This window comes from Tympanuchus pallidicinctus, unplaced genomic scaffold (genome assembly GCF_026119805.1).
Source record: "Tympanuchus pallidicinctus isolate F22 unplaced genomic scaffold, pur_lepc_1.0 scaffold2, whole genome shotgun sequence".
Lineage (NCBI taxonomy): Eukaryota > Metazoa > Chordata > Aves > Galliformes > Phasianidae > Tympanuchus > Tympanuchus pallidicinctus.
In genome coordinates this window covers 5,151,836-5,178,619 of record NW_026294721.1, presented here as the reverse complement: position 1 = coordinate 5,178,619, position 26,784 = coordinate 5,151,836, and the positions used below count along the sequence as shown (strand labels likewise).

At 43.9% G+C, this 26,784-nt stretch overlaps 2 protein-coding genes and 1 non-coding gene across 3 annotated transcripts in view; 2 read left to right on the top strand and 1 right to left on the bottom strand.

Annotated features, from left to right (window-relative positions):
- POLR1A (RNA polymerase I subunit A) overlaps window positions 1-10,509 on the bottom strand; it is a 29,949-nt gene extending 19,440 nt beyond the window's left edge. The window contains exons 1-13 of the mRNA XM_052681366.1: window positions 10,341-10,509; window positions 9,662-9,866; window positions 9,236-9,385; window positions 9,034-9,141; window positions 8,701-8,786; window positions 8,510-8,619; window positions 7,462-7,548; window positions 6,785-6,887; window positions 6,290-6,452; window positions 4,089-4,262; window positions 3,758-3,880; window positions 2,788-3,015; window positions 86-340 (exon numbers count right to left, since the gene is read on the bottom strand). Coding sequence (XP_052537326.1) covers window positions 86-340; window positions 2,788-3,015; window positions 3,758-3,880; window positions 4,089-4,262; window positions 6,290-6,452; window positions 6,785-6,887; window positions 7,462-7,548; window positions 8,510-8,619; window positions 8,701-8,786; window positions 9,034-9,141; window positions 9,236-9,385; window positions 9,662-9,866; window positions 10,341-10,417 — 1,869 coding nt within the window. The 5' untranslated portion in view covers window positions 10,418-10,509. The remainder of the gene's footprint in view (window positions 1-85; window positions 341-2,787; window positions 3,016-3,757; window positions 3,881-4,088; window positions 4,263-6,289; window positions 6,453-6,784; window positions 6,888-7,461; window positions 7,549-8,509; window positions 8,620-8,700; window positions 8,787-9,033; window positions 9,142-9,235; window positions 9,386-9,661; window positions 9,867-10,340) is intronic.
- Window positions 10,510-10,551: 42 nt separating this feature from the next.
- On the top strand, window positions 10,552-26,129 carry PTCD3 (pentatricopeptide repeat domain 3). Its single transcript, XM_052681376.1, has 24 exons — window positions 10,552-10,688; window positions 11,411-11,460; window positions 12,030-12,069; window positions 12,626-12,671; window positions 13,643-13,711; window positions 14,352-14,456; window positions 14,617-14,740; window positions 15,595-15,713; window positions 16,391-16,464; window positions 16,735-16,822; window positions 16,918-16,978; window positions 17,270-17,352; window positions 18,702-18,846; window positions 19,327-19,377; window positions 19,739-19,822; window positions 20,154-20,182; window positions 20,680-20,783; window positions 21,557-21,635; window positions 21,715-21,805; window positions 22,227-22,312; window positions 22,925-23,073; window positions 23,908-23,949; window positions 24,847-25,005; window positions 25,715-26,129. The coding sequence occupies exons 1-24, from the start codon at window positions 10,621-10,623 to the stop codon at window positions 25,776-25,778; spliced, it is 2,010 nt and encodes a 669-aa protein (XP_052537336.1). The 5' UTR covers window positions 10,552-10,620; the 3' UTR covers window positions 25,779-26,129.
- On the top strand, window positions 17,050-17,192 carry LOC128080775 (small nucleolar RNA SNORD94). Its single transcript, XR_008206882.1, has one exon. It is a non-coding gene; the product is annotated as a small nucleolar RNA SNORD94 (small nucleolar RNA).
- Window positions 26,130-26,784: the final 655 nt, after the last annotated feature.

Genomic DNA, 26,784 nt, shown 5'->3' with positions numbered 1-26,784 from the left:
AGAACAAGTTTAACCTCGTTTATCCTTAGAGAAAACAACAACATTTTAAACAATGTGATTTCACGTGGGAAGAAGTTTTACTTACCTTTGGCACTAGATACTGTTCATCAGTAAAGGCTAAGGTGTAGGCCTCTGCTCTACCCAGCTCATTCTGTGGGAAATGGGCATTCATTTCATCACCATCAAAATCAGCATTGTATGCCTTGCAGTTGGCATAGTGGAGCCTCAGCACCTTCTCTCCAGGCAGGATTCTGGCCCGGTGAGCTTGGATGGAGGGTCTATGCAGAGTGGGCTGGCGGTTCAGTAACAGGACATCTCCACTTTTAATATGACGGCAAACCTGCAAGGGGATTTTTGTTACTGTCTCTTAAAATACACGTGCATTCAAAACATCTTCCTTCTAGTATTAGCAGTCTGTGCTGAAGTTTTAAGAGAATGAAACAAGACTACTTGCTCCCAAATCTCTCTGCTCTCCACCTAAACATATACTAAGACTGTGTGTATTCCATTAACACCCACAAACCACAGTGATCAATCCAAGGTAACAGCATTCAAGCCATACCCCATCAACCTCTCCTCTCCCTTGGCAATACAGGGATCAAAGACGATGGAGAGAGAAAAAAAATAATAATAATAATAAAAAAAAAAAAAAAAATCAACCAACTTATATTTTCCCATTTCAAGTCATCCTCCTGATAAAAACAGCCAATGTGAAACTGTGTTTGGGGGACTGACAATTCCAAAAGTCACAAAAGTGTGAATTCGTAACTGATGCAATTTTGCAGTCCCTGCTGCAGCAATCTCCCCCGAAATTATTACTCCAGTTCTCAATAATCACACCAACACCTGTGAGACCCCTGCCAATCTCACTGCAACACTCAAGTCTGGGGCCTTATAATAGGGTGCAATTTAAGGAAGATTCAATAATTGTTTGCATGCAAAGAAAATGGAAGGAAGGGAAGCCATCCAGAGGGACCCGGACAGGCTGGAGAAGTGGGCCCATGAAAACCTAATGAGGTTCAATATGGCCAAGTGCAGGGTGCTGCAGTTGGGTCAGGGCAATCGAAGATATTTATGCAAACTGGGGGAAGATCTCCTTGAGAGCAGCCTTGTGGAGAAGAATTTGGGTGTCCTGGCAGATCAGAAGCTGGACATGAGCCGGCAGTGTGCACCTGCAGCTCAGAAGGCCAACTGTGTTCTGGGCTGCATTAAAAAAGGAGGGGTCAGCAGGGAGAGGGAGGTGATTGTCCTGCTCTACTTGGCTCTTGTGAGGCCCCATCTGCAGTGCTGCATCCAGGCCTGGGGCCCACAGTACAGGAAGGATATGGAGCTCTTGGAGCAGGTCCAGAGGAGGGCACTAAGATGGTCAGAAGGCTGGAGCAGCTCTCCTGTGAGGAAAGGTTGAGGGAACTGGGATTGTTTAGCTTGGAGAAGAAAAGGCTCCAAACAGACCTCATTGTGGCCTTCCAGTACTCGAAGGGAGCTTATAAACAGGAAGAGGAACAGCTGTTTAGAAGGGTGGATAGTGATAGGACAAGGGGGAATGGTTTTAAACTGAGGCAGGGGAGGTTTAGGTCAGATATTAGGAGGAAGCTTTTCACACACAGGCTGATGATGCACTGGAACAGGTTGCCCAAAGAGGCTGTGGATGCCCCATCCCTGGAGGCATCCAAGGCCAGGCTGGATGTGGCTCTGGGCAGCCTGGTCTGCTGGTTGGTGACCCTGCACATAGCAGGGGGTTGGAACTGGATGAGCATTGTGGTCCTTTTCAACCCAGGCCATTCTATGAAACTGTTAGATTGACTTGAGCTTGTTCTTTGTTTGGAAATGTCCACAGAGTTCAGAACTGGACCCCAAACTTAAATGCCTGAGCCTGTGTTTGGAAACCCTGCAGAAAACTCCTTTCCTTCATTACATATTTACCACATGCAGGATTCTGCGTAGCCCTGAAGGATTACCCTCAGCCCCAAAAACATACACCAAAATAAAATCCCTTCACAAAACCTACTAAAAAGAAAAAAAAGCTTAGCTTTAGCACAGCAATTCACAGGTGCTTTTCTGCCACAGCACACAAATGTGAGAACCACAGTTTCAAATGTCACCCAAATTAAAAACAAATAAAGCAGAGTTTTCTTTGGCAAATGTTTGGGAGCTGAAGCCCTCTTCACAAACCACTGTACTGGTCAACAGATATCTACTCTTCATACACTCCCACTTCACGTGATACCAAAAGCAGCTCCTTTCACCATGCTTGATCTTGGACGTGCAGCTCTGTCAGTGGGCAACCCATCCGGAAAGACAGGTCGTACAAACTGCTTGTGTCACATCTACTCTGTTAGTATACTGAATTTCAGCCACCTGAGCTACTATCACAAAACTGCTCCAAGCAAAGTATTTTAATATTTCAAAAGGAGATTAAAAAACCCACTAACTTTAGCTGAAGACAGGGAGGCAGAGGAATGCAAAAATAATGAAATAAAGCCCTTCGTGCTACTAAGACTGCCCAAAAACTGTAAGAGAGCTGTAAGAGTGACTGTTCAGCATCCTGGCAAGACGAATGCCACACACTGCACATTAAGAGACACTGAGGATGAAAATATAGCTACTAAAACTTCAAACAGCTTTTCCTCTCACATAGCACCTTAACCTTTCCCAAGCCACATGCTATAAGACAAGAGAACCTTGCCCAGGCAGCCTTTGTGAGCAGGCCTGAGAATCACTAGCAAGAACAAAAAATCCAACCATAAGGTGAAGGGTTCTGATAAGCCAAGTCTTCGTTGTACTCACAATCTTCAGTCCTGATTGGGGTGCACCTGAAGAAGGCGTGAGGAGCTGCTTGGCTATGGCTTCTCTCTGGGTCAAGCTGCTTGCACTCAGCACTGTACGAGACCCATCTTCATTAATGACCATGGAAGCCCCAGGGTGAACCTTTGGGCCATTTATGACAGCCTGCCTCAGTTCTTTGACATTCCAGGGAGTGACTGGCTGAGGGTAGGTCAGTTTGGTAGCAAATACCTGGACAGGAAAGAAGAAAGGAGAGAAAAAAACTAGTTGTTCAGCTTTTGCTTTAAAAATAATAACAAGCTACTGAGAAAATAGGGCTGCCTGTTAATTCATGAAATGTAAACAGAAATTCTTTCTCAACCTGTTGTCATACCATATGGAGGCATTTCTGCTTTAAAATCTGCACTCTAAGAGCAGTAAACTATGGCCTTACGATTTTCAGCTGGAGCAGAAGAGAAACACTGAATTAGTAATTAAAAATAAAAAAGCACTGTTTTAGATTCTGCGAACAAACTTACAATAAAGGTAAAAACTGCATAACCATCAAGTTCACTGTTCGCATGTAGGCAAGCAGAAAAGACTGTTTATAAGTTCAGGACTGGTTTTATCCCTGAGACTCATTAAGGATGAAGGCTGTAACACACCTATGGGCTTTTCTTTAAGGCTGTCAGGCCTGTTACAGGATACACTGTACAAAGATCAACATTGAAACAGGACCTACTTATGAAATTTGTACTAATTCATTAACCAAGGAAGCAAGGGCAGCTCTTTCTCCATCCTCTTTTCTAGGTTTAGTGTTGAGTTTATACTGTAAGAATTTCTTGCTCTTCAATATTCCTTCATTAACACACTGGTAAGGTAGAATAAAGTCAAAGCAAAAATCAGTAAACCTCTCCATTTTAAACTGCTTACTATGCAGCTGAAAGCACTGCTGTACAGTATCATAAGGAGGCACTCCTTTATTTCTTCTTACCATGGGAATGCCAATCTCATTGGTACCAATGTACATATCAGGGCAAATGACCGACCGAGCTGCAAAATCCACACGTTTTCCCATCATGTGCTTGCGGAACAGTCCTTCCTTTTTCTCTAATAGCTTAGAAAACAAAAGTTAACAATTAAATGGTGAAAAATAAAAGTGTGCAACATCAGGCAGATTCTCAAGACATTACAGCAATGAGAACCATGAAAACACCAACGCACTGAGTGCAAATATTTCATTTATTTCTTATTCCATCCATTTATCTCCCTTTAGCTGCCAGTGATACGCAAAGATCAGAGTTTAAGACCCCCCTGCTACCCACCTGACGAATACCAGGGTATTTCTCAGTCATTAGTTTGTCCATGTCACTGTCAAACACAATGTTGACGTGGGTCTGAAGACGAATCCAAGCGTTATAAAGTTTGTCTGCAATGGTCTGTCCTGGAATTGTTGCCAGCACAGAACGGTCCAGAGGCTCATCACTCTCCCCTGTCTCCTACAGGGACAGAGAAGACTTGGATTTAACAAACAAATACTTGCTGATTATCACATGACATAGCAAGTGCAACTCATCTATGAAATTAATTTAGCATTGTTACTACAGCTAAGTGTTCAGAGAGCTCTGTTGTCACGATTTAGAAACATAGAGACCTCCAAAGATTGCAGCTATATTCCAGCAGCATTTTAATAACTGATTGCTTGGTAAACAGTCCTCCATCTAAATTAGCTTTTTTACTGACTAGTCAGTGTGGGCTAAGAACCACCATGCTACTGGAAAGTCCAAAGTTAAAATAAAAGCACAAATCTGAGAGCTTGCATCACTTTGCTCTCATAGTCCAGAAGAAGTGTGTACAGACTTAAGGGCACATCCCCACCTAGTGGTCACATTTTCAGTAACTGAAACGTACTGAAAACCCTTACACTTCAGGATGTAAACCATGTCCAGCTGAAATTACATCAATATCAAAGAATTGTTAACAACACAATTTATAAACAAATCCAAAACAAGAGCATTCATCACATTTATGATTTGTTCCTGCTCTGTAGGTTATGTTTGTTGGTTAACCTGCTATTAAAACTATTTTTTACTCCAAATGAGATACAAATTTCTTCCTTTGTAGAGCAGTATATTGCAGTGAGCATATCTGCCAGAAATACAGGATTTCCTCCAGTTGTGCACAGCACCACAGAGACTTCCAGAAAAATATTCTGCTTCGTATCAATGGAAGCAAATAGCTGGAACACTGATGACACTCAAAAAAAAGGGTATAACCTTATGGTTATACAGAACAAAACCAAGCAAAAGCTTTGTATGTAACCCAGATTAAATCTAGCTTATTTTTCTTCACAGTTATGTTCTCAAAGTGGGGATTTCAAGGGCAAAGGATACATGCCTTAAAACTCCACACTGACAGCTGCACACTGTACGTCAGTTATTCTTTCAGAAGGGCTCTCATGACTTAAATGGATTGCACAGATATTTAATGCTCTGCAAACTCACAGTCCAACCTACAGTCAGCCCCCTCTGTGGAGGAACCCTGTGATTCACAGCCTGAACACAGAAGCTTTCTCCTTGCAAGGCTTCTCAATACTGATACAGAAAAACAGTATGAAGCCATATAGCTTGGATCAATAATAGTGACACATTTCATTCCTACCATATTATCACATAAGTTGGTTGGAAGCAAGCAAGAATTGTTACTAATTACTTTTATGGTTAAAAACTACCAAGATTACACTTCATAGAATCATAGAATTCTCTCGGTTGAAAAGGAGCACAAAGATCATCTAGTTTCAACATCCTTCCTCCCCTCAGCCAACCAGCAGACCAGGCTGCCCAGAGCCACATCCAGCCTGGCCTTGAATGCCTCAGGGATGGGGCATCCACAGCCTCCTTGGGCAACCTGTTCCAGTGCCTCACCACCCTGTGTGTGAAAAACTTCCTCCTAATATCTGACCTAAACCTCCTCTGCCTCATTTTAAAACCATTCCCCCTTGTCCTATCACTATCCACCCTCGTAAACAGCCGCTCCCCGTTCTGTTCATATGCTTCCTTCAAGTACTAGAAGGCCACAATAAAGTTTCCATGTAGCCTTCTCTTCTCCAAATTAAACAAGCCCAGTTCCCTCAACCTTTCCTCCAGCCCTCTGATCATCTTAGTGGCCCTGCAAGGCCTAGGAGATACAGTAGCTTTCCTCTCCACCATTCGATGAGATGTTGAAGATTTATTCTAAATTGTTTCTGCTGTACATATTTTATTTTCCAGTAACAGGAGAGCTGTGTCTCACAGAGTGGTCTAACACAAAGCCACCATTAAGGAAGCATACATAAAGTGTTTTACCTTTTGCACCAGATAGCTGAGTAGAAAGAGACAAGGAAAAATATCTATGGAGAACAGATCTAGCAGCATACATTCCAGCAGTCCAGGCAAAACCTGCTACTGGAACAGTATGAACAGGAGCCTACCATGAACTGCAAGCATATATCAAAAAAGCAGATAATAAGATAACCAGCAAGTCTTACCGTTTGAATTTTGTCTTCTACAATTTTAATTGGCTGGCATTGTTCTTTTGCCATGAAAACCAAGAGCTTCCTGATCAGGGTGGCATCTTTCATGACAGCCTGCAGGTTCACAGTCTGACCATTTGTAAACATCCGGTCTCCAACACGATTTACAGGACGATACCTACAGCAGATCAAAATCATTTTAGAAAATTAACATTGCCAAAAGAGAATATAACAAGCCTCAAGCATTCTGAGCTAAATCTTCAATGCTGAGCTAAATCTTCAATGCGTAAAACATAATGCCTAAGAGCTAACAGTGAGCATTTAAAACTTCATTTATTACACTCAGGCAGTCATACAGAAGAAATCCTACTGCACCACACAGCTATAATATCCACATACTCTGGAAGCTGAAATACTAATACCAAAATATGCTTTTGTAAAAACTAGCATGCATCTTCTGACTCCTTAGGACCCTGTGACTTCTTTTGTGCTTGTCTGGGGAATTTTTACCTTGAAGGAGGAACCACAAGCAGATCTAAGAAAAACATATCCGGGCTGAAAGCTGAGTCCTTATGGGGATCCATCCCAGGGAAGAGGTAACGCAGAAAGAAACCTGAAGAGATAAACACACCATTATGCTTTTGTTTGGGAATTCGAACCCCCAGATACGCTTGGTCAATCAAGTCAAAAGACTCTGCCAAGTTAAATACCAGAGAGCTTGTTTAAGAGAACACATAGGCAAAAATACTTTACAAAGAATGCTATTGTTCTTTTCGGTCACATCTTTTTTTAGAAATGATTATGAATGGAAATGCAGAACACAACAAAAGAAAAATGTCAGAAGAGCTGGAGGAAACAGTACACAGCTACTGGCTGTGACTACAGCATGAAATCCCTCAATTTTTCCTTCCAACTGTATGCACATCCAGTGCACAGGAAATTCAAAACATTCAGTCTTCAACCAATAAAACCATGGGGAATGGTAAGCACAGAGCCACACAGACATCATACTCTCCATAAACAACAACCAAGCTTTGAGAAAGGGCAACTTGATAACAGCTGATCAAACTAGGTCACCAAATGCTCCGCCTTCACTAGGAACCAGCCCTTCTTGTCCCTAAAAATCCATCTTTCAACCAAGAGCTCTTAAGGTAAAAGGTACAGATTTGAAAAGGAATAAACATTACCTTCATTCTTCCACAGAGCCAAGACGAATTCCTTGGCAGTCATTGGTGTCAGGTATCCTCTCTTCCCTAACTGAGTTTCATCAATAGCTAAAAGGAAAGAAGAAGGGGAGAGGGGTGAGAATAATAAGTTAATTTGAAAGGCGTGTCGTTGTTTGTTTTTTTTTTTGTTTTGCTTACAGTGATGTTTCCAGCAAAGGGAAAGATTGAAAACAGTAACCAATGTATTTATTTGGTGTGCTACCTTCTTTAAAGTAGTGTCATTAATTTCATATCCTAAAAGCAATCATGCTAATCTAAGAGTCTTCTCAGTACTGAAAAAGTAAGCCTTCTGTGTGACCACTGGATGACAATATAAGTAAATGAAACAAAACTCATCTCTAACAGCTGAAGCATGTTTTATTTGATTAACAGCAAACTGTACCACTTCTTTAAATGATCACCTCCACAGACGAGAACAAAAATGAAGAACCTACCTGTAACTCAAAAAGACACAAGTAGGACTCAAGCATTACTAATGATGTCAAGATATACAAGAAATACCTTGGTCTTTGCTAACTGACAGGAGGGAAATATTTCTTAATAATACTTCACATGCAAACATTAAAAGTGTCCAAAAGAATAAGGCAAGCTATTCTAATTGTGGTAACTCCCCTGACTCTCCAGAACAACTATTTAAATCACTAAGATAACAAAACATGCCACCAGACTGGCAGCTGCTCTAAGGAGTGTACAGATAGAAAGCCCAAAGTAGTATTTGACAACCTCATGGAGTCACAGCTGTCACTCAAAAGTACTACCACTGGGATATCCACACTTTCCTGCCTTCGTTGAATGCGTCACAGATAGGATGCTAGAGCAGACACCTGGAATTTAATGGAATCTGGGTAATCTCCTACTGCTGAATTTACTGTGTTTTTTCCTTTTGTTTTTCTGATCTTTTATTTTTTAATACAAAAATCAAAAGCTCATATTCATTGTTAGAAATTTGTCCATCTTAAATAAAAGCAAGTAAGTGCAAACATATCTGAGCATAAGGCAAACATCTTACCTACTGGTTCATCCACAACACCTTCCTCTCCTGCCTTATGAAACACTGTAGAAGGATAAGTTACTGTCAGCTTGCTGTTATGCTCTTTCCTCACCAGTGATCTCCTTGATCTTAAAGGAAAAAAGAAAAGAAGAGACTTACACTATTTGACTTCACACCACCCGTTTAATTCCTCATGTAGCTAAACTTACTTGCAGTTTGGGCATTTCTTTGAAGTCATATGTGCTTTCCAGAACTGGGATATCAATTTATTTCTACACTCACAAACATTTTTTACCTGGTGAGAAAAAACAGAAAGCAGAAAAGAAAGCATATTTCATACAAAGCTAATAGTTACTCAAACTTTGGGCCAGGGAGGAAAATATTTTTACACATCTTAGACATTTTGCTCTAAATGTAACACAGGTCAAAACCTCAAGAAGAAATTCTAGAGTATGCATAATCAAACACAGATTTCCCTCTGTACATTATTATATTACACAGACAAAATCTGAGGTCCCAAGAGGAGAACTGATTCTACTTACATTTGAACACTGATCACTCAGTTCTTGACTTTGCAATATTTCATCAACATGGCGATTTAATTCTTCTTCAATTTCTAGAGCTGTCGCATCTGCACTTTGCTCTAAAAACTGAAAGAAATAGAATACAGATAGATTTCTAATTGCAGCACCATCAACTAAAAAAAAAAAAAAAAAAAAGAACGGAGAAAGATGGACTACTTGCCCTGTTTAAGATGACTTCAAGATCATGCACAGCATGAAGCAACCCATGCTCCAGAACCTTCAGCTGACTTAGCAGCAAATGAACCACAGCTCGAGTACATGTCAGCATGTGACAATTTAAACAAGAACCTCGAATTAGAAGGTATAGTTTCTGGAACAAAAAGAAGGAAAAAAAAGTTATTCTGGTAGATGTATTAGCTTGCATGTGTGTTGTCACTCAAGAGCAATGCTATATAAGTAGTCAAGTATCATCCACAATGACTTAGTTTTCTGGTGTACAAGGACCTGCAGGTACAAATACACAAATATCTCTGCTGTGAGCTTGAACAGGACCTGAATGCCCATTTGGAAACTCTAAGATAAAAGTAGGTAGTTGTTGGACACCATTCCTCGCTTCAGTTGTGAGACAACAATTAAGCATACATACATCAAAAAACAGAGGGTTGTAGACAGTCAGAGGCAGTTCTATATGGCCAAAGTGCCCTGGGCAGTTGCTGAAGTTCTGCATGCACGTTGCACATGCTTCTTTGGAATCAGGAGGCCCCAGAGCCAGGTCGTACAATCCATTAACAGAAGGATTCCCCACATTATCCAAATACTGAGGATTCGTTATAGCTTTTACACTCAGTTTCCTGAAGTAGAAAGGATAAAAATCAGTGGCAGAAAAAAAGAAAAAAAAACAAGAAAAATAGGAAACACATTTTAACGTTACAGCCAGCATTGACACTGAGTGATGAAAACTCCTTTCTGCAAGCATGCTGGGCATGCACGGGCATATCGATAGGGCTGCCTGCACCATGCACAGTAAATACATCTCTTATATATTTAACAACTGCAGGAGGAAGACGTAACGTCACCGGCTGCCCCATGCCATAAAACTATTCCCACAGGGAACACAGCACCCCGCACTCAGTGACCACAGGGGGGGAACCATTTGCCACTGCGGCCGGGGCGCAGGCGGACTACACATCCCGGCATGCTGCGCGCCCACAGCCCATTGCCGCGTTTTGCCGCCGCCGCGCAAGGCACGCTGGGAGTTGCGGTCCTTCAGGAGGCGCACGCAGCCCCCCTCGGCCGGAAGGCGGGAGCGCGTCTCGAATCCTCACCTGATCTCCTCGGCGGTGTACAACCCGAAGGAGACCTTGGCGAACCGCCACCACGGCACCACTTTCGGCGGCCTCATGGCGAACGGGCAGGTCTCCCCGAAACAGAGCTCGGAGCCGCCAGGCACCCGAGGGCGGAAGCACGCGGTCCCAGCAGCGGAGGGAGAGGCGGGGCCGGATGCTACCACGCATCGCCGGGGGGAGGCGGGACGGAGAGCTCGTCCCCCACCACCGCAGGAGTGGGAGCGCCTTCCTTCCCACAGAGCGCTGCGCGAGGGCCGGCATGGCGGCACGGCGGGTAGCGTTGAGCTCCTGGCATCGAGTGCTGTCGCTGAGCGGGCGGTGCGGCCGGTAAGGCTCCGCTGTTCCTTCAGGGCGAGTAGTGGGGAGCGATGGCAGTGAGGGGATGCGGAGGGGAGTTGAGGCGCGAAAGGGCGCGAAAAGGTGCGCAGGCGCTTTGTTGTGCGCGTGTGTGGGCGCGCCGTGCGCATGCGCGATGCGGCCTCGGGGAGACGTGGAGCGGCCCGGCAGAGCGGCCCAGCTGTCTGTGGAGTTCTCTCTCGGGTCTCTCCGCACCACAGGCTTGGACTTGTGGTGTTAAAGTGGCCTAACACCTGCCTAAGCGGCAGACTGGGGTTGATTTAAAGGTGTTCCTCGAGTGAAAGGCTCCCGTGCCTGCTGTGCTGCGTGTGGGCAAAGCTTGGCTCGTGTCTGAGGTGGTGAGGGCATGGCCTGTATATAAATACCTAGCAGATGGGAGCAGTTGTTATGTCGCTTTAAAGCATGTGGTTGTGTTAACAGCATCTTCTTCAGCATCCAGAAGAGTCTTGAATATCTTCAGTGGAGACTCCACAACCTCTCTGGCAGCCTTGTTCCAGTTTTTGCACTGAATTAGCTTCTTTAATTTATGTTCACAATTTGCTTTCTTAGATGCCGCTATTCATGAAAGCTACCTTAAAGCCAAACTACCCTCAAGTTCATTTGCAAATTTTTGACTTGTCCAGAACTTCATTAATGTAGTTTTGCTCAATTAGTTTGACCTCTATTCATTCAAAACTCTGATTGGTTTATAGGTGCTCTTCTACTAACACAGCTCTTGGGAAGACTATTGAAAACTCAGAAGGTATGATGCTGTAATTATGAGTTCTTTCCTTTTCCAGCTTCCGCGCAGCATAGTCTGTCATACAAAGGAGATAGCGAGTGCCATCTTTCTCCTTTTTATTTTCTTATCATCTTCATTTTGCAGATATTTCCTGGCTTAATATGTTTGGTCCCCCTCACTCCAGGCAGCTATCCATATCCAATCCACAAGCTGCCCAATTACTGTTTGAAATGGAATAAGGTTTTGATATCCCCAACATCCAATAACAAGGAGTTGTCATTTAGTCTAGAGAATCCAGAGAGGACTGAGAAAATATGGGGCTCAAGCAGTAAGATATGGAATAAGGATGATTATGGAAACATTTATGAGTAAGTGGATAGGTCTCTCTGAAGTAGAAGACTTAGACTTGTGATCCTGTCTACGTGCAGCTGCTGCCAGCTTCTTCTGTTACCTGATGTAGTAGTGGTCTATGTCACACTGTGGTTTTGAAGACTTTGATTAAGTACTTTTGACTATATTAGCTTAAATCATTGGTTTTCTTTAGGTTGGGGTTTACTATTAGTTTCTAATAATGATTTTGTTTCTTGTAGATGCTCAAGAAGAAATTGTGCTCCCACGAAGGAAAACTTGGTGAGTGTGTACTATGGGAAGGACTTAATGTGAAATTGCAGAACAGTACAGCAGAAATTAAACAAATAGCCAAATGATGTCTGCATGCAGGCTCCAAATAAGACCACCTGTACCTGAATGCTTTCAGTAGTCTGTTCCTTGTTTGCCTGAAACATAACCAAAGTCTTAAGGATCCATTGGTAGAAGAGAGGAACTCATATATCCATCTTCACAGCTGGGATACTCTTAAGGGCTTCTGAGAAGAGCATTCAAGGATTTTTTTCTTTGTTCTTTCTGTATGTTCTCTGGTAATGTATAATAAAGACAATGTTCATAGCAGGAGGCTTAAATTCTTTTCTGATTTGTTTTTTTTTCCTCAGTCTTGTCTTTCGTGTGGTTTGAGGACAGACTGTTCTTGCAGTTGAATTTTCCATCCCATTGTGAAAAGATCTTTTTTAAGTGAAGCAAAAACGACTGTTTTTTTTTTAGAACTGAAAATCTTTACAATCCTGTACTTATGCTGACTAACATTAAAAATCTGCAACCTGGTATTAATGAAAGCTTCTTTTTCACCTAGGGATAAACTAGCAGTTCTCCAAACATTGGCTTCTACTGTAAAAAGGGTGAGTAGTTCTGTTATGATCACGGATAGTGGTTGGTTTGTGCATCATCTCATACACTGCCTGTCATTCTGAAGGCTCTGACTTCTACTATGGCCAGAAATAGAAGGCAGAACTCACACATCAAGTTTGGTTTTTTTAACAGTTTCACTTTTGCTCAACTCACTTTTGCTCAACTACCAGTGAAGGCTGTGCATTTTGATCAGACTTTTGCTAAAAGCAGGAGGTCTGGAGCACCTCTTCTATGAGGAAAGGTTGAGGGAACTGGGATTGTTTAACTTGGAGAAGAGAAGGCTCCAGGGAGACCTCATTGTAGCCTTCCAATATTTGAAGGGAGGGTATAAACAGGAGGGGGTACAACTATTTACCTATTTACCAGAGTGGATAGTGATAGGAACAAGGGGGAATGGTTTTAAACTGAGACAGGAGAGGTTTAGGTCAGATATTAGGAGGAAGTTTTTTACACAAAGGCTGGTGATGCACTGGAACCCAAGGTTCCAGTGATGCACTGGTTGCCCAAGGAGGCTGTGGATGCCCCATCCCTGGAGGCATTCAAGGCCAGGCTGGATGTGTCTCTGGGCAGCCTGGTCTGCTGGTTGGTGACCCTGCACATAGCAGGGGGTTGAAACTGGATGACTGTGGTCCTTTTGAACCCAGGCCATTCTAGGATTCTAAGTTTTGCAAATCATCTCAGGTCTCCTGAGAGTGTTAGAGGTGGTGATCCTACTTTCTTTGCACTCAGTGCTTGCCCTGTTGTAGTAAAGACCATTTTGTGGTTGCTCTGTTAGCCCACATGTACGTGCATAATGCAGATGCTTTTTAAACAGTTTCCAAATAGCTGAACCCTTTCTGAGAATGGAATTCTTGTAGCATGCAGCTGAGGTGGTGGAGCTGTCCATAATGCCTCCATTCCATGAGGCACAGTGCCTTAGTGCATAACAAAAAGTTTCAGTCCTGGGTTCTCCTTCCTACAGGATCCTACTGCTGCTCATTATATGTTCCAGGATGACCCTTACCTTATGCCAAGAAATTCAGCCACTGCTGTGAGTATTTCCTGTAAAATCCTTGATAGCTGTCTGATTGGAATCCTACCGTGAGTCTTTAGGCTGGGCATTTAACTCATTGTAGCTGTATTTGCATACATTGGGTATAGAGTGTGAATCAGTGCTATATAGAGATCTTGTGATTGCAGTTTGTTTAAGTTGAATTATGTGTAATTTAAAACCAGGTAGTTACTGTTATGCTTGTTACTACACAAACAGCATGTGATTAATTAATCATCCTAGTCAACCCCTGGGGATTTTAGCTTTATCAATGAACAGCTGGGTGGATTAAAGTTGGGTGATGCCAGCAAATGTAGATATAAAACAGGGAGAAAATTCATGCCATGTGTCTGAGAATCTTGAGGTACTAATGTGAGATTTAAGGCATCTGATCCATTGCTAAGTAATAGAGAAGTATATTATGGTGTAATTTAAGGAACAGACATCCTTACCTTGTTGTAATACCAGAAAATGTATTTGGAATGTCATCTCTTCCCTGTGCTTTTATTAAGAGTTGAAGAAAAAGCATGAGTTTCATTCGTCCCATTGAATCCCTCTGTGTTACGGAAGCTGTTTTTCCTCCCTGTCAGCCTTACGGTTACATGCTTCATCAGACTCTTGTTCTCTCTTTCCTATGCAGCGTCTGTTTTCGTTGTCGAAGGAGTCTGGGAGAAATGCTGCCAAGTATATTATTAAGGAATTTCCTCACTTTTTTGACAAGATCCTTGCTGAACCTAACATACCAGTAAGCTTTTTGCTGTTTGTTTTCATTGTATTTGTGTGTTGTCAGGTAGTGAAATCAGTGGTAAGACTGAGCCAAAACTAACGTAAACAGTTGGTTTTGTTAACTAGTGTTGTAATGGTGAGGTTGGAGCATATGCTTGACTTGTCCTCTGTGCTTGTAGAGTTTGATGCCTGAGATTTGTACACCTCAGATTGAAGGTGTGAGTGAGGAAGCTCTGAAAGAGCGCATCAACCTCCGAATGGTGAAAGCTTCAGTGGACCTGTTTGATCAGCTCCTGCAAGCAGGTATGGGCATCACCTTGTTCCAGGGTGGAGCTCTGCTTAAATCGTGCAAAGACTTCTTTTAGTAGCTGGCACAGTTCTTTAAGTTCTTTACAGAGAGAGTGGTGAGGTGCTGGAACAGCTGCCCAGAGGCTGTGGATGCCATGTCCCTGGAGTTGTTCAAGGCCAGGTTGGATGGGGCCCTGGGCAGCCTGGGCTGGTATTAAGTTTGGAGGTTGGTGGCCCTGCATGTGGCAGGGGGTTGGAGATTCACAATCCTTGAGGTCCCTTCCAACCCTGGCCATTCTATGATTCTGTGGCATAATGTGAGATGGTCACCTTGAGTGAGAAATGTAGCTGGTTCACGTTTGCCACTTGTCTGCCTGAATTTGTCTGCGAGGGAGCGTCGTTTGACCCATGATAAAGATAGAATTCTCTCTTTGCACCGGGTGACTACCACTGGAGGAGGTCTAGGCTTTGTATGGAGGCAATTTCATGACTGTGTTGCTCATTTGTCAGTTTTAAATTTGTATCACAGGAAGTGAATTACCCAGTAGTCTCAAAGCAAGCTGTAGTCAGGAAAAGCAGCTGGCATTTCAGTTGCTGCTCGCAGTTTGGGCTGCCAGCTGCTACTTCCTTCTCTTACTTGACCAGAAAAACTCATTCAGTAACACTAACAGAAAAAGAAATACTCATGTCCACTGCTGAAGTTGTCTTGTACTAAAAGTAGAAGATTACATTAAGGTGTTAATTTCATACCTCTGTTTCACAGAATTGCTAGAGAACTTCTTTGTCGGAAAATAGTAGTCTGTTATGACTGTACTTTGGTGATGTTTTCTCACTTCTTTGTGACTGCTGTACATCGTTATTTCCTGTAGGTACGTCCGTGTCTCTGGAAACCACGAACAGCCTTTTAGATTTGTTATGCTTTTATGGAGATGGAGAATCTACTCAGGAAAAGGAATCTGAAGAAAAAGAGGATTTGGAAGACGCAGAGGTATGAAAAAGCTGTTGAGCTCTATTTCTCTCTTTCTTAAGTTCAAGAGCATATAAAGGTGATTTCAAGGTTTTTGCCCTGTGCCCATTTACCTGGCAGATGGTGTGAGGCAGGTCAGATGCAGTCAGCATCTCCTACAAATACAGCAGTTATAAAAATCCTGGTCTGACCTACCAGCAAAAGCTGAGTTTAATATCTGGAACCTTGTATTGACTCGTTCTGCTGAACTGTGTTTAAATACCTGTTTCCACTGCCAGATTTGGTTTTATCGTTCACCTCCAAGACTTCTCTAATGCAGATTTAATGAAGCTGAGGGCTTCTTATTGACATCTAGGAGAATCAGTCCTTGGATGCTGCAATAGATGTGTTTGGCACTACCTGTCCCTGGGATGGTTGTTGAGAGAGAGGGTTTTATACTCTGTATGATGTAATTGTTCACTTCCACTCCACTTCCACTCCACAAATTCATCTTGTATTTTTAGTAACAAACAGTATTTTTAATCTCATTATCCCTTCTTAAACATCATAGTCTAAATAATTTTATCATAACTCATTCAAAATACTCATCTTTGGTAGCATAAAAATTGCTGTTGAACTTCTGTAAGTACAATTAAACATCAAATGATGTGTTTTAATTTTGGATTCTATGAAACTCACTTCTGCAAAAATCTTTTCAGGTGAATGCTTCAGAGCTGGAGACTCCAAAGAGGCCTCCCCAGAGAGGATCACACCCATCTGCCTCTAGATGGAGGTACAGGAAGTGTTGCCACTATTCCTGTTTCCAGAGTGCTGTGCACTCACACTGTTGTTAGAAAAATGATGTGAACACTTATTAGCAGTCCATACTTGCAGATACTAATCTTTAAGTACATTTGCATTGGTTACATGTTTGAAGTATTGGTGGAGATCTAGAAAGTGATTGTAGAATAGTTCGAAGGGTGAGGATGAATGTGTTTGAGTGTCAGCCCTGAAGATACCTTTTATTGAGTTCATTAACTCTGAGCTCGTGTGTCAATTCCAGGGAAAACAACAATGCTGAAAGGATATTTAAGGTAATGCCGGAGAGGAACGCACACTCCTACTGCACAGTGATCCGTGGCATGGTGAAGGTAAAATTCTCCTCAGTGCTAGGAGGGCTTTTTTCAGCTCGTGAAATTTCACATGCAGAGATTGTTTGTTTACTTCATTTGTTTGTTTTTTCCAGCATGGGGCTTCTGCTAAAGCTTATGACATGTACACAGAACTGCTGAATGACAGGCACAAGGGTAAGCATCTCCTGTTTTCAATGATGGTCTTCTAAGTAGTAGAAAGCTGTGGGTAGGTGAATGTTTCTTTCATGGCAGTGATGATTGGCGCAGGGGTACGGACCTCAGCTGGATCATGGGAGCTGAGTGCAAACTGCTGAGTTCAGTGCAGCTGGCGTGTGGCTGGCTCACTGGAAACAGGTTTGCATGAGAACTTCGCCTAAGACTGAGCCATGTTACAACAAGTAGCTCTCCACGGAACGTCCTTGTCAGTTGGAATGAGTTGGGCTTGTTTTTTGTTACGTTTTGCAGCCGATGTGCACACCTTCAATGCACTGATTACAGCAGTCCCGTTTCTGAAGGACAGATTCCTGGAAAGATGGGAGTTAGTCAAGGTAAGCAGGTAAAAGGATGGGTTAATAGTGCAGGGACTGAGTCTGCATTGTAAGTTTGCAGTTGTTCACAGATTGATGCTAAAAATGAGCTTTGTAAAAGATAACAGTATCTGCTGCAAAGGACCTGGGTGTCCTGGTGGATGACAGGTTGGCCATGAGCCAGCAGTGTGCCCTTGTGGCCAAAAAGGCCAATGGCATCCTGGGGTGCATTAAAAAGAGCGTGGCCAGCAGGTCAAAGGAGGTGATCCTCCCCCTCTACTCTGCCCTGGTGAGGCCTCATCTGGAGTACTGCATCCAGTTCTGGGCTCCCCAGTACAAAAAAGACAAGGATCTCTTGGAAAGAGTCCAGCAAAGGGCCACAAAGATTGTGAAGGGCCTGGAGCATCTCTCCTATGAAGAAAGGCTGAGTGAACTGGGTCTGTTCAGCCTTGAGAAAAGAAGACTGAGAGGGGTCCTGATCCAGGTCTATAAATATCTAAGGTGTGGGGGGCAGAATGGCGAGGCCAGACTGTTTTCAGTGATGAATGGAGACAGGACAAGGGGAAATGGCTGGAAACTGCAGCATAGGAAGTTCTGCACAAATGTGTACAAGAACTTCTGTACAGTGAGGTGACGGAGCACTGGAACAGGCTGCCCAGGGAGGTGGTGGAGTCTCCTTCTCTGGAGATGTTCAAGACCTGCCTGGATGCCTACCTGTGTGACCTGCTGTAGGGAACCTGCTTTGGCAGGGGGGTTGGACTCGATGATCTCTGGAGGTCCCTTCCAACCCCTACAATTCAATTCTGATTCTGTGATTCTGTGAATTAATGCTGGTTTAGATACCAACTAGCTGTTAAGGAGTGAACAGTGTACAAAATCCAGCTTTGTCCTTGCAGAGCAGTTTGTTTTCTGAGAACACACTGATCCAAGAACTGGCAAGCCAGAAAGTGGAAATTATGATCGTAAAATCATAGGATATAATGGGAAGTTAAAAAAATAGATTTAAAGCTCCTCTCTGAATTGTGATTAATGGTGTTGGAAATGGAATTTAGAGGAGTAGTAACGTTAGAGGTTCCAGTAGTGATGAGATGATAACATCAGTAAGGAAGAGTAGTGAGTAAACTTAACAGTGTCTTTGTTCTGCTCAGAAGTCTCAAAGACCTGATGTGCTGTCATTTGGCAGTCTTGTTCCTCAGTCAAATTAATTAAAGATGAGGTAGTTCTCCCTGAAGTGATCACTTGAGGCAGTGTTGTTCGCTTGCAGGCCATGAGAAGGCTTAGACTGGGCAAATATCTCTGCCTCCTTGCATGATGATAAACCGTGATCCATCGTGTATGAAGCACTAAGGATTTTGTTGTTGCTCTTCGAGATGTTCCTGGATCACATGGCTCAGCAGGGAGTGCAGCCAAACGTGCGAACCTTTAACGCTGTTCTGAAGACTCTGAGGAGATGTGGTGGTGTAGGCAGAAGTATGGCTGTGCCAGTAATGAAGGAGATGGAAGCGCTTGAAATCGGTAAGGGAACCAGCATGCCACAGCCAGAATAAAGTTGCTAAAGTTAGGACTGTGCTTACTGTTATTGTCGACCTGGTTACATGTAGCTCTGTAAGGGCGGTGTGGGCATGCAGTGGGCACAACAGATTTGATGTGTTGTGGAGGGTGCTTTGCCCAAATAGCAGCTTGCTGATATGCTGAAGATGTGCAGAGAGGAAAACTAGGTACAAAACTTTACTGCTTTTAAATTAGAGCAGGGAAGCTTGGCCACATGTCCCTTAGCAATATGATGCTCCTGCTGATTGTTCATGCTTAGAAACTGTCCCTTCCAGTACAGTGTTTGTAAACGAGGTCTGTCTGTCATTAGCGTGAAAAGGGAGAGGGGTGATTGAGTAAACTGTGAGTAGTGCCTGATCAGAAGGCCTGGAGACAGTGAATCAGAGCTTGAGCAGAGTGCTCAGTCAAGAATGTTGTGGTAACTTCCATCTTTTTGCTTTTCAGAGCCTAGCCTTGCAACGTATGATCATCTTCTCTCCATATTTTATAGAACTGGTACGTGCAGTATTACCTTGGCTGTGAGAGTATCTCAAGTAACATCTGGTTTCAATGCTTTCCAAATGCAGTGGATAAGAGCAATTGATTTATGACCTCACATAGAGCTGCTTAGTGTGCAGTCCTGGCCCTGTTAACTGTTCTGTCTGATTCCAGTTGAGTGAACAAAGTGATACAGAGTATCATTACTTCGTGAAGAGATGAAAGGGTTCTTCTGCTTTGTGTATTAACTGCAGAAGCTGAAAAGAAAACCTATTTTCTTGAGTTGATACAGGCTACTCAGTCTTTGTGGAGGAGATTTTGTACCAAAAAGTTAATAGTACAGCTGAGATGTGATACTGCTTATTTGTTTGTCCCGCAGTTGATCTTGCCCCATCAGGCATCATCTCCGAGGTGCTAGATGCTGTCGAAAAGAGGAGCTTCACTCCCCAGGACCCTGATGATGGTATGAATTTCAATCTGTCTTGGCAGTCAGGTGTTGGAGGGGGCAGTTGTAACAGCTTGGGCAGCTGTGGGTGTGCTGAAGAGGTGGATGATGAACTCCAGCACCTGTCTTTGTTGCACATGTTCTCTGCCTTGGGTCAAAGAAGAGAACGTAGCTTTTGTGAAACTGCCCAGGCTCAGACAGCTCACCTATATTTCTATATTGTCAAATTTAGCTGCACATTCAGTTTCTAACTGAAAATGTCCTGTCTGCCTTGGGAGGCTGGGTTTGTGGGTTGCTGTATGTCTCATTGAAAGCTGCAAACTAACAGACTTCATTTTTTCCCTTTCAGCCAAATTTTTTACCAGTGCCATGCAGGTGGTAAGTAACTCATCCCTGCAGTCAGAAATCGTTTGAGCCCTTTAGGTTTTTCTGGATTGTCTGTGACTTTTCCAGCCTGTCATGTAAGGTTTAGCTCTGTGTCATTCTCTTTTTCACCTGTGTCCATCACCTTCTGCAACCTCCCTACACAATCCTGAGTTTTTTTGTGTGATGTTTCTCAGTTGGTAACTTGCCTGTGTACACAGAGCTACACAGCTGCCTGTGCTCTGTGCCTGCATCCTGCTTCTAGCAGCAGTCAGCTCCCTCCACACCAGAGAGTGTCAGTGTAGCTCATTCAGCAGCTTTGCTTTTGCCCCTAGGGCAAAGCCCTCGTTTGTTCCCAAGTAAGAAAAATGCCCAGGCAGTCACTGTGCTGAATTGCACTCTGTTAAGAGCATTTGCTGTCAGACCATTACTTGTCTGTGTGAAAGTGAGTCTTGGAAGAAAGTATTAAGTGTTACATTTGGCAGCTTTAAAATCTGACTCGTTTGTTGCAGTGCTGTGATCTTAAGGATATCAAGCTTGCCTATCGTTTAAATAAGGCAATGGAGAAGGGAGACAATTGGAAGTTCTTGGACATGGACCGGTTAAATTTGTACTGGTGAGTGAAGTGAGGTTAACATTCAGTGTCTTGAGTGTTGTCATCAGTTTGAGTACAAACTGAGATTTGAACACTGTGCAGGAAGATGCTTTGTTAAACATCAGATATTGTGTGTGCAGTTTGGAAATTAGTTCACAAAGAAGCTCTTAAGAACAGCAGTAGCTAGGATCTATTTTTGGTTTATGGCCTTTCCCAAACTGAAATAAAGCATCTCGGAGTGTAGTGAGTTCATGAGTTCAGAAATGTCAGAAGGCCAAATGTGTAAAACGTGTCGGAGATGATCATCATTGAAGGTCATACCTCCTTAGTGGTCCCTCTTACATTGTTACCTGTCCAGGAGGGCAGAGAAGGATCAGTAGTAGAAGTTTGTAAACCCAGCCCTTCTATCTCCTCAGTTTAGCTTAATCTCCATCCAACCAGCTGAACCTTACAGTCCTGTGAGCCACTTAGGATGGCAGTTTAGGAGACCACAACAAAGTGACACAAATGTGGTGGCTGTATCTCTGTTACATGTAATGATCACAGATACATTCAGGCACCAAACTTCAGGCAGTTTGACTGTAATCATGGCATGTGAATCTTTGCTAATGTAATTAAGTGCTGTGGTTGCAGAATGTAATTAACTAGTTAGAGTATTCTGATTTGAAGAGCAGCATACTAAGACATTGTAGCTAGAGATGCTCCTGTAAGTTCATTCAGACAATAATCTGGTCCTTCTCTGTGCTTCATGTGATCTGATTGTTACCGAGTTAGAGCCGTTTTCCCTCCTGTAGGTCAAGATTCTTCTCGTTGTTGTGTATGATGGAACAAATTGATGTCGTGTTGAAATGGTACAAAGAGATGAGCCCTTCGGTGAGTTTCTTACTGTAAGCTTTAAAGCTTTGCAGTGGAGAACAGTTGCAGTTCACTGAAGTGATTCTTCCTTCGCCAGCTCTTCTATCCAAGTCCTAAAAATATCTTGGACCTCCTCCAAGCCCTGGATGCAGCCAATCAATTGGAAGTGATCCCTTCAGTCTGGGAAGGTTGGTGGGAGCCACGTGGCTACGTGGGCCGTTGCTCGGATATAAGCTGGCAGCAGTGCACAGTGGGAGGTGCTGGGGGTACTTGGTGGTGCTCAGAGAGCCGCAGTCAGATGCTTTGGCAGGAAGGTTGTTATTCCTGAGTGCAGCAGGGAGGGGACTGTGATAGAGAAAATCTCTGCTATCAGTTCTGCCCAGTCAGAGAGGTGGTGGCTGTGCGTGTTTAAATGCCAGCAAGAATTAGAAGTCATTGTCCTGGGAAACGCAGTGCTTAGCAGGGAGCAGCAGCTTAAGCAACTGCCCAGGTTTGACTCGTGTAAATTCTTTGCCTGTTCTTTGCTTTTTACGCTGGGGAGACAAGAATGCAAATATGGGCTTTAGCATATAGAAAATATCCTTCTGACTGTTATCTTTATCTAAACAGATATGAAACAGCTAGGGTTTAGTAAGAGACGAGATCTTTTGGAAGAACTTTTGTCCTTGATGAGCAGGGATCAGCACCCTGAAGAGGTAAGGAAGGCCGGTAAAAAGCCCATTTCTGTGTATGGTGCACGGTGTTGCTGTCCTTAGGCTGTGCTGTGCTTGAGCTGTCTTACTGCCCCCAGATCTGTGAGGTCCAGTTGCTGTGTGTGTGCCATTACAAGTTTCCAGATCTGTCCGAGTTTGTCCAGATCTGCTGAGCTCTTCCGATTGTCTTCAGTGTGTAAAGAAACCTCAAATACAGAAAGGGATGACTTTGGTACCAGGGTTTGGAAGAGGAATCCTTCAGTGAGGGCTGTTGAGCAAGAACATAACACATCTCTGGGGGTGCTCATGGCAGCATTCACGGATTTTTGCCATAGATGTCACTGCCGTAACTCTTCATCTTGAGAAACCAGTTATAGGCTTGTATCTCTAAGCACAGCTCTCCTCTCCAGTGTTGTTTTGGAGCCTGACTTGTGGGAGCAGTTGTCCTGACAGAAGAGAGATGTTTTTCTGCCAAGATCATCTGCTGTTAATTTGCAGAATGAAATCATGCTGGGGCAGACCTACAGCATCTGTAGAGGATGTAGGAGTAGTGGCATTGAAGTGGATAACGTTGGTTGCGGAGGTTTTAGCATTAACAGTGTGATCATTTCACAGATTCAACAGGCATTTGCCAAGTGTGCAGAAGATATCAAAACAGTCCACGAGCAATCTGGGAAGGATCAGGCCCCAGTGGAATGGACAGGCAGTGCACTGGGCAGTGTCACTGTGGTGTTTTCCAGGGCTGGGAGAACCCAGGATGCTTGGTACGTCTGTGGCTGTCAGGAGCTCTTTGGTGATGCTGTATCTCAGGTGTAATCAGAAAATCCAAATCTTAATGGCTGGTTCTCTAGGAATGCTAGTGCAGATCAAGGGATGTGGGTCAGTCCTGCTGGGGATGTTACTGGGCTTTTTTCTTAATTTTCTTGTTCATTTTTGGTACCAAGCTGTAGCTGTATGCCTTTAAGATGGTTGGAAGTAAGCACAGTAAGCGTGGCATAGTGTTGGCCATTTGCTTGTGGCAAGGTATGACTTCCTCTCACTTTAATAAGAACAGCTGATTTCCTACAGCTTCCCATTTCCTAATATTTAGAACTCTTCACCAAACTCCTGAAGAGTTTAAATGGTATAATTAAATTCTTAATTAGACCTACGTCTGATTAAAACTAAAGTGAACATTTTTAGAACCCTTTAAAAGCTAGAATTGGCTGTCCTGCATGCTCTCAAATTGAAAATACCCAGGTTAAAATAGGTTAAAATACCCAGCCTCCAAACGTGAGGTTCTGAGCCATTTTCTGTTAAACTGAGGGGTTTCTTTGCGCTTGTTTCTTGGACACAAAATTACTAAGAACCTTTCTAAAAGCATCTAGGATTTCAAAGTGAACTTGTGACCAGTCACACTTGTCATTTGTTCTGTAGTATTTGAAGGTGTTCTGTGTTAAGCTGTTCAGTGATGTTAGGTTAGGATGCATCTGTAAGCATCTGGAGTGGGATCTGCTGGAACTGGGGGTGTCTCCAGGAAACAGAACTCACCTAGGCTTCATCTAGGCTTTGTCCCTTTGTTTACTACCTGTCTGTGCCTGTGTTTTGTTTTTGAACAGGAGCATGATGGAGCGTTTCCAGCAAATCAATAGGATTCCCACGTGAGTACATCCAGGCTCTGGCTTTGTGTACCCAGACCCCCTTTGGCTGAGACCTTGCACTTCCATTGTGACTGATAACAGTGGCCCATGTCTGATGGTAGCTGTTAACAGCACTTTGTGCTTGCCCTTTCCTGCAAGCTTCTGCTAATCTGGAAGGAAGGCTTCATACTGCCAGGTCCCTCCAGAGCCCCTGTATCAGATTGGGAAATAGGGAAAGGAATTCTCTGAGATTGTGCTGTAGTTGGTAATCTGTGGGTTGTGAATGTGAAAGGAAGGTGGTTTCCAAGTTGTACAAATGTATCTGAAGGCTCTCTGGTTGCAGTGTCCCCTGCTCCCCTGCAGCACCAGCTGTGAACACTTGCTTGCTTCCCTGCTGAAAAGCAGCAGAAGTGCAGCAGCTGCCATAGATAGCAAAGGAGCAGAGCCAGCCCTACAGCATGAAGGAGCTGGAGGAGCAGAGCTGGAGTCAATGGCTCCCTGTGCCCATGGACATCACAGCAGCCTCTGGCAGAGACACGCTGCCTGGGATTTTAATCACTGTTCTCCTGCTGTTTCTGTACCTCTACCAGCCACAGCGTAGGCTTTGGGGGGGCTGTAAAGGAGGGAGGCTTATTTAGGCTGTTGTAAAGGTGGGGTCTTCATCCTGGGCAGTGAGCTGCTGCCATTATTTTTGTGCAGTACTGCTTCCTGTAAGTTTAGGAGTTCCAGAGCGCATCACACTGGTATGGGATGAAGGCTGAGATGCACTTGTAACAGCTCTGGCAGGAGCAGAATTGGGCTGGTTTTATCATCTGAAAAGCGTCCTGCCTTTCCTCCTAAGGCAGCTGCGTGCAGTGAGCTCATGGCCACCTCACCTGGGGCCCTGTGAACCACCACCCTTTGCCTTTGCTCTTACAGTGACCTGGTGATGGAGGAGTTCTTGAACTGTGCTAAACAAACCGATTCTCCCATTGAGGCAATTAAGCTGGTAAAGCTGGCAGTGTCCCTTGGTCTTCCTTCATCGCAGAAGCTAAAAAGCAGAGTAGAGAAGGAATTTGAACTCTCTGAAAACCAGAAGTAAGTTGGACTGCTTTATGGTATTGCTGTAGGGGTATAGTAGGCAGGGTGCTGGGGGGATAATTCCTGTGCAAAGTTTTCTCTGCTAGCACAGCTGAGAGAGCTTGCTTTCAGAATGATGTGCTTTTGTGTTGACTGCTGCATTTACACCTTGAAAAATAACCCCCCTTGATCACACCTGGAAGGGAATGAATGTGACCTTTCACTGTGGAGTTACCACAACACCGCTCAGATCTGCTATCACCTTTCCCCCCCAGCATCTTTTCTGAGCAGGCTCTGGCCTCTGAAAAGACACAGATTTCAGGTGCATTAAAGCAGGGAAATGGTACAGGGCCACCAGTGTATTTCACAGCTTTTGAGGTTTGTGTCGACCCTCAGTGCGTTCTGTTGACCACTGCGGCTTATTGCTGAGCCTCTGCGGTCACAGAGGACAGGCCTAGCCTGCTCCTAGCCAGCAAATGAGTAGAAGTGCCTGCAGCCTTGATAGCTGGCCCACCAGTCTGGGTAACTGAAGTAGTCTGCTGTGCCAGAAAGAGATGGGTGTGCTTGGACCAAACGGGTGGACTTGTCCCTTGTGGCAACAGGCATCAGCAGCCCATAGTGTGCTCCTTGGAGTGGGATTACCCTGTGTTTTGGATATTTTGTTTCAAGCTAAAGGTTCCAAAGGTTTTTTTCAACATATTTTTACTCAACTGTTTAATATCTGCAGGAAGGCACTGGAGAGCATCCAGTCAGACAGCGACAGCAGCGACAGCGACAGCGACCATGAGTAGCTGGCCTCCCCGCCTTCCCTTTGGGAAAAGCTGGAGTGCTCCAGTGAGAAACATGCTGCTTTCTGGAGGCTGCTCAGCAGCACAGCTTGTTGGCAGCTCGAGCAGCACTTTGCTGGGACCTCCTGGGACTTCAACCAGCGCTAATTTAATTCCTTCCATGCTGACTTCATTTAAGTACGAAGTTCACTCTGTATGTAAATGCTGTAAGTAACGTGGTATTCGTTGTCTGTGGTGTTAATTCTCATCCGTTTCGTGTTGGGACAGGCTTTGGACTGTAGAGGAGAAACTGCCACTTGTTTCAGCCTCTGTACAGCTGGATGCTGTGTCTAATAAATGGCTGAATTCTGGCAACCTCTGTCCAAAAAGTGTTGGTTATGAAGTGCTGCTGATCTGGGAGAGGCCACGAGGTAACCTGTTCTCAGCTTGCAGAGGAATCTTGGTAGGCTTTTTGAGGTAATTTATTGTGAACTTGCGAAGGTCCTTTTCCTGATGGTGCTGAAACATATCCCAGTGGTGGAGGAGTTAACAGCCACTTCCCTTCATAAAAAATAAAACCTTGGTGGGTGTAATGCTGCAGGAAAAGTCCTGACTGCTGTGAAGGCAGCTTAGGGATCAGTCAGTAATGAGACAGGGAAACAGCAGCTGCTAAAGGTTGAACTACAGCTTGAAGTCTGAAAGTGTTGTTTGCAGAACAGTAAAAGATTTGTAAGGCTGAGTAAAGCTGTTTGAAGGCAGTGTTTGCTCTAGGAAGTAAATGTTCACTGGTTAGGGGCATCAAAGACAGAGAGCTGCTGTTTGGTGCCTTTTCTACCACCAATTTAACAGAACAGCAAGTAGCCAAAGCCACAGCCATTCACTTCAGCTACTGGGTGCTGAGTTTCATCACTGCCTTCAGTGCTGCTGAGAATTAAAGCAGTGCTGGGAGCCAGGGAAGGAAGGAGCTTGTTCTCTGTGGGTAGCGAGGCTGAACCGAAGTCTGGCTTGTAGCCTGGTGCACCTGCTCTGA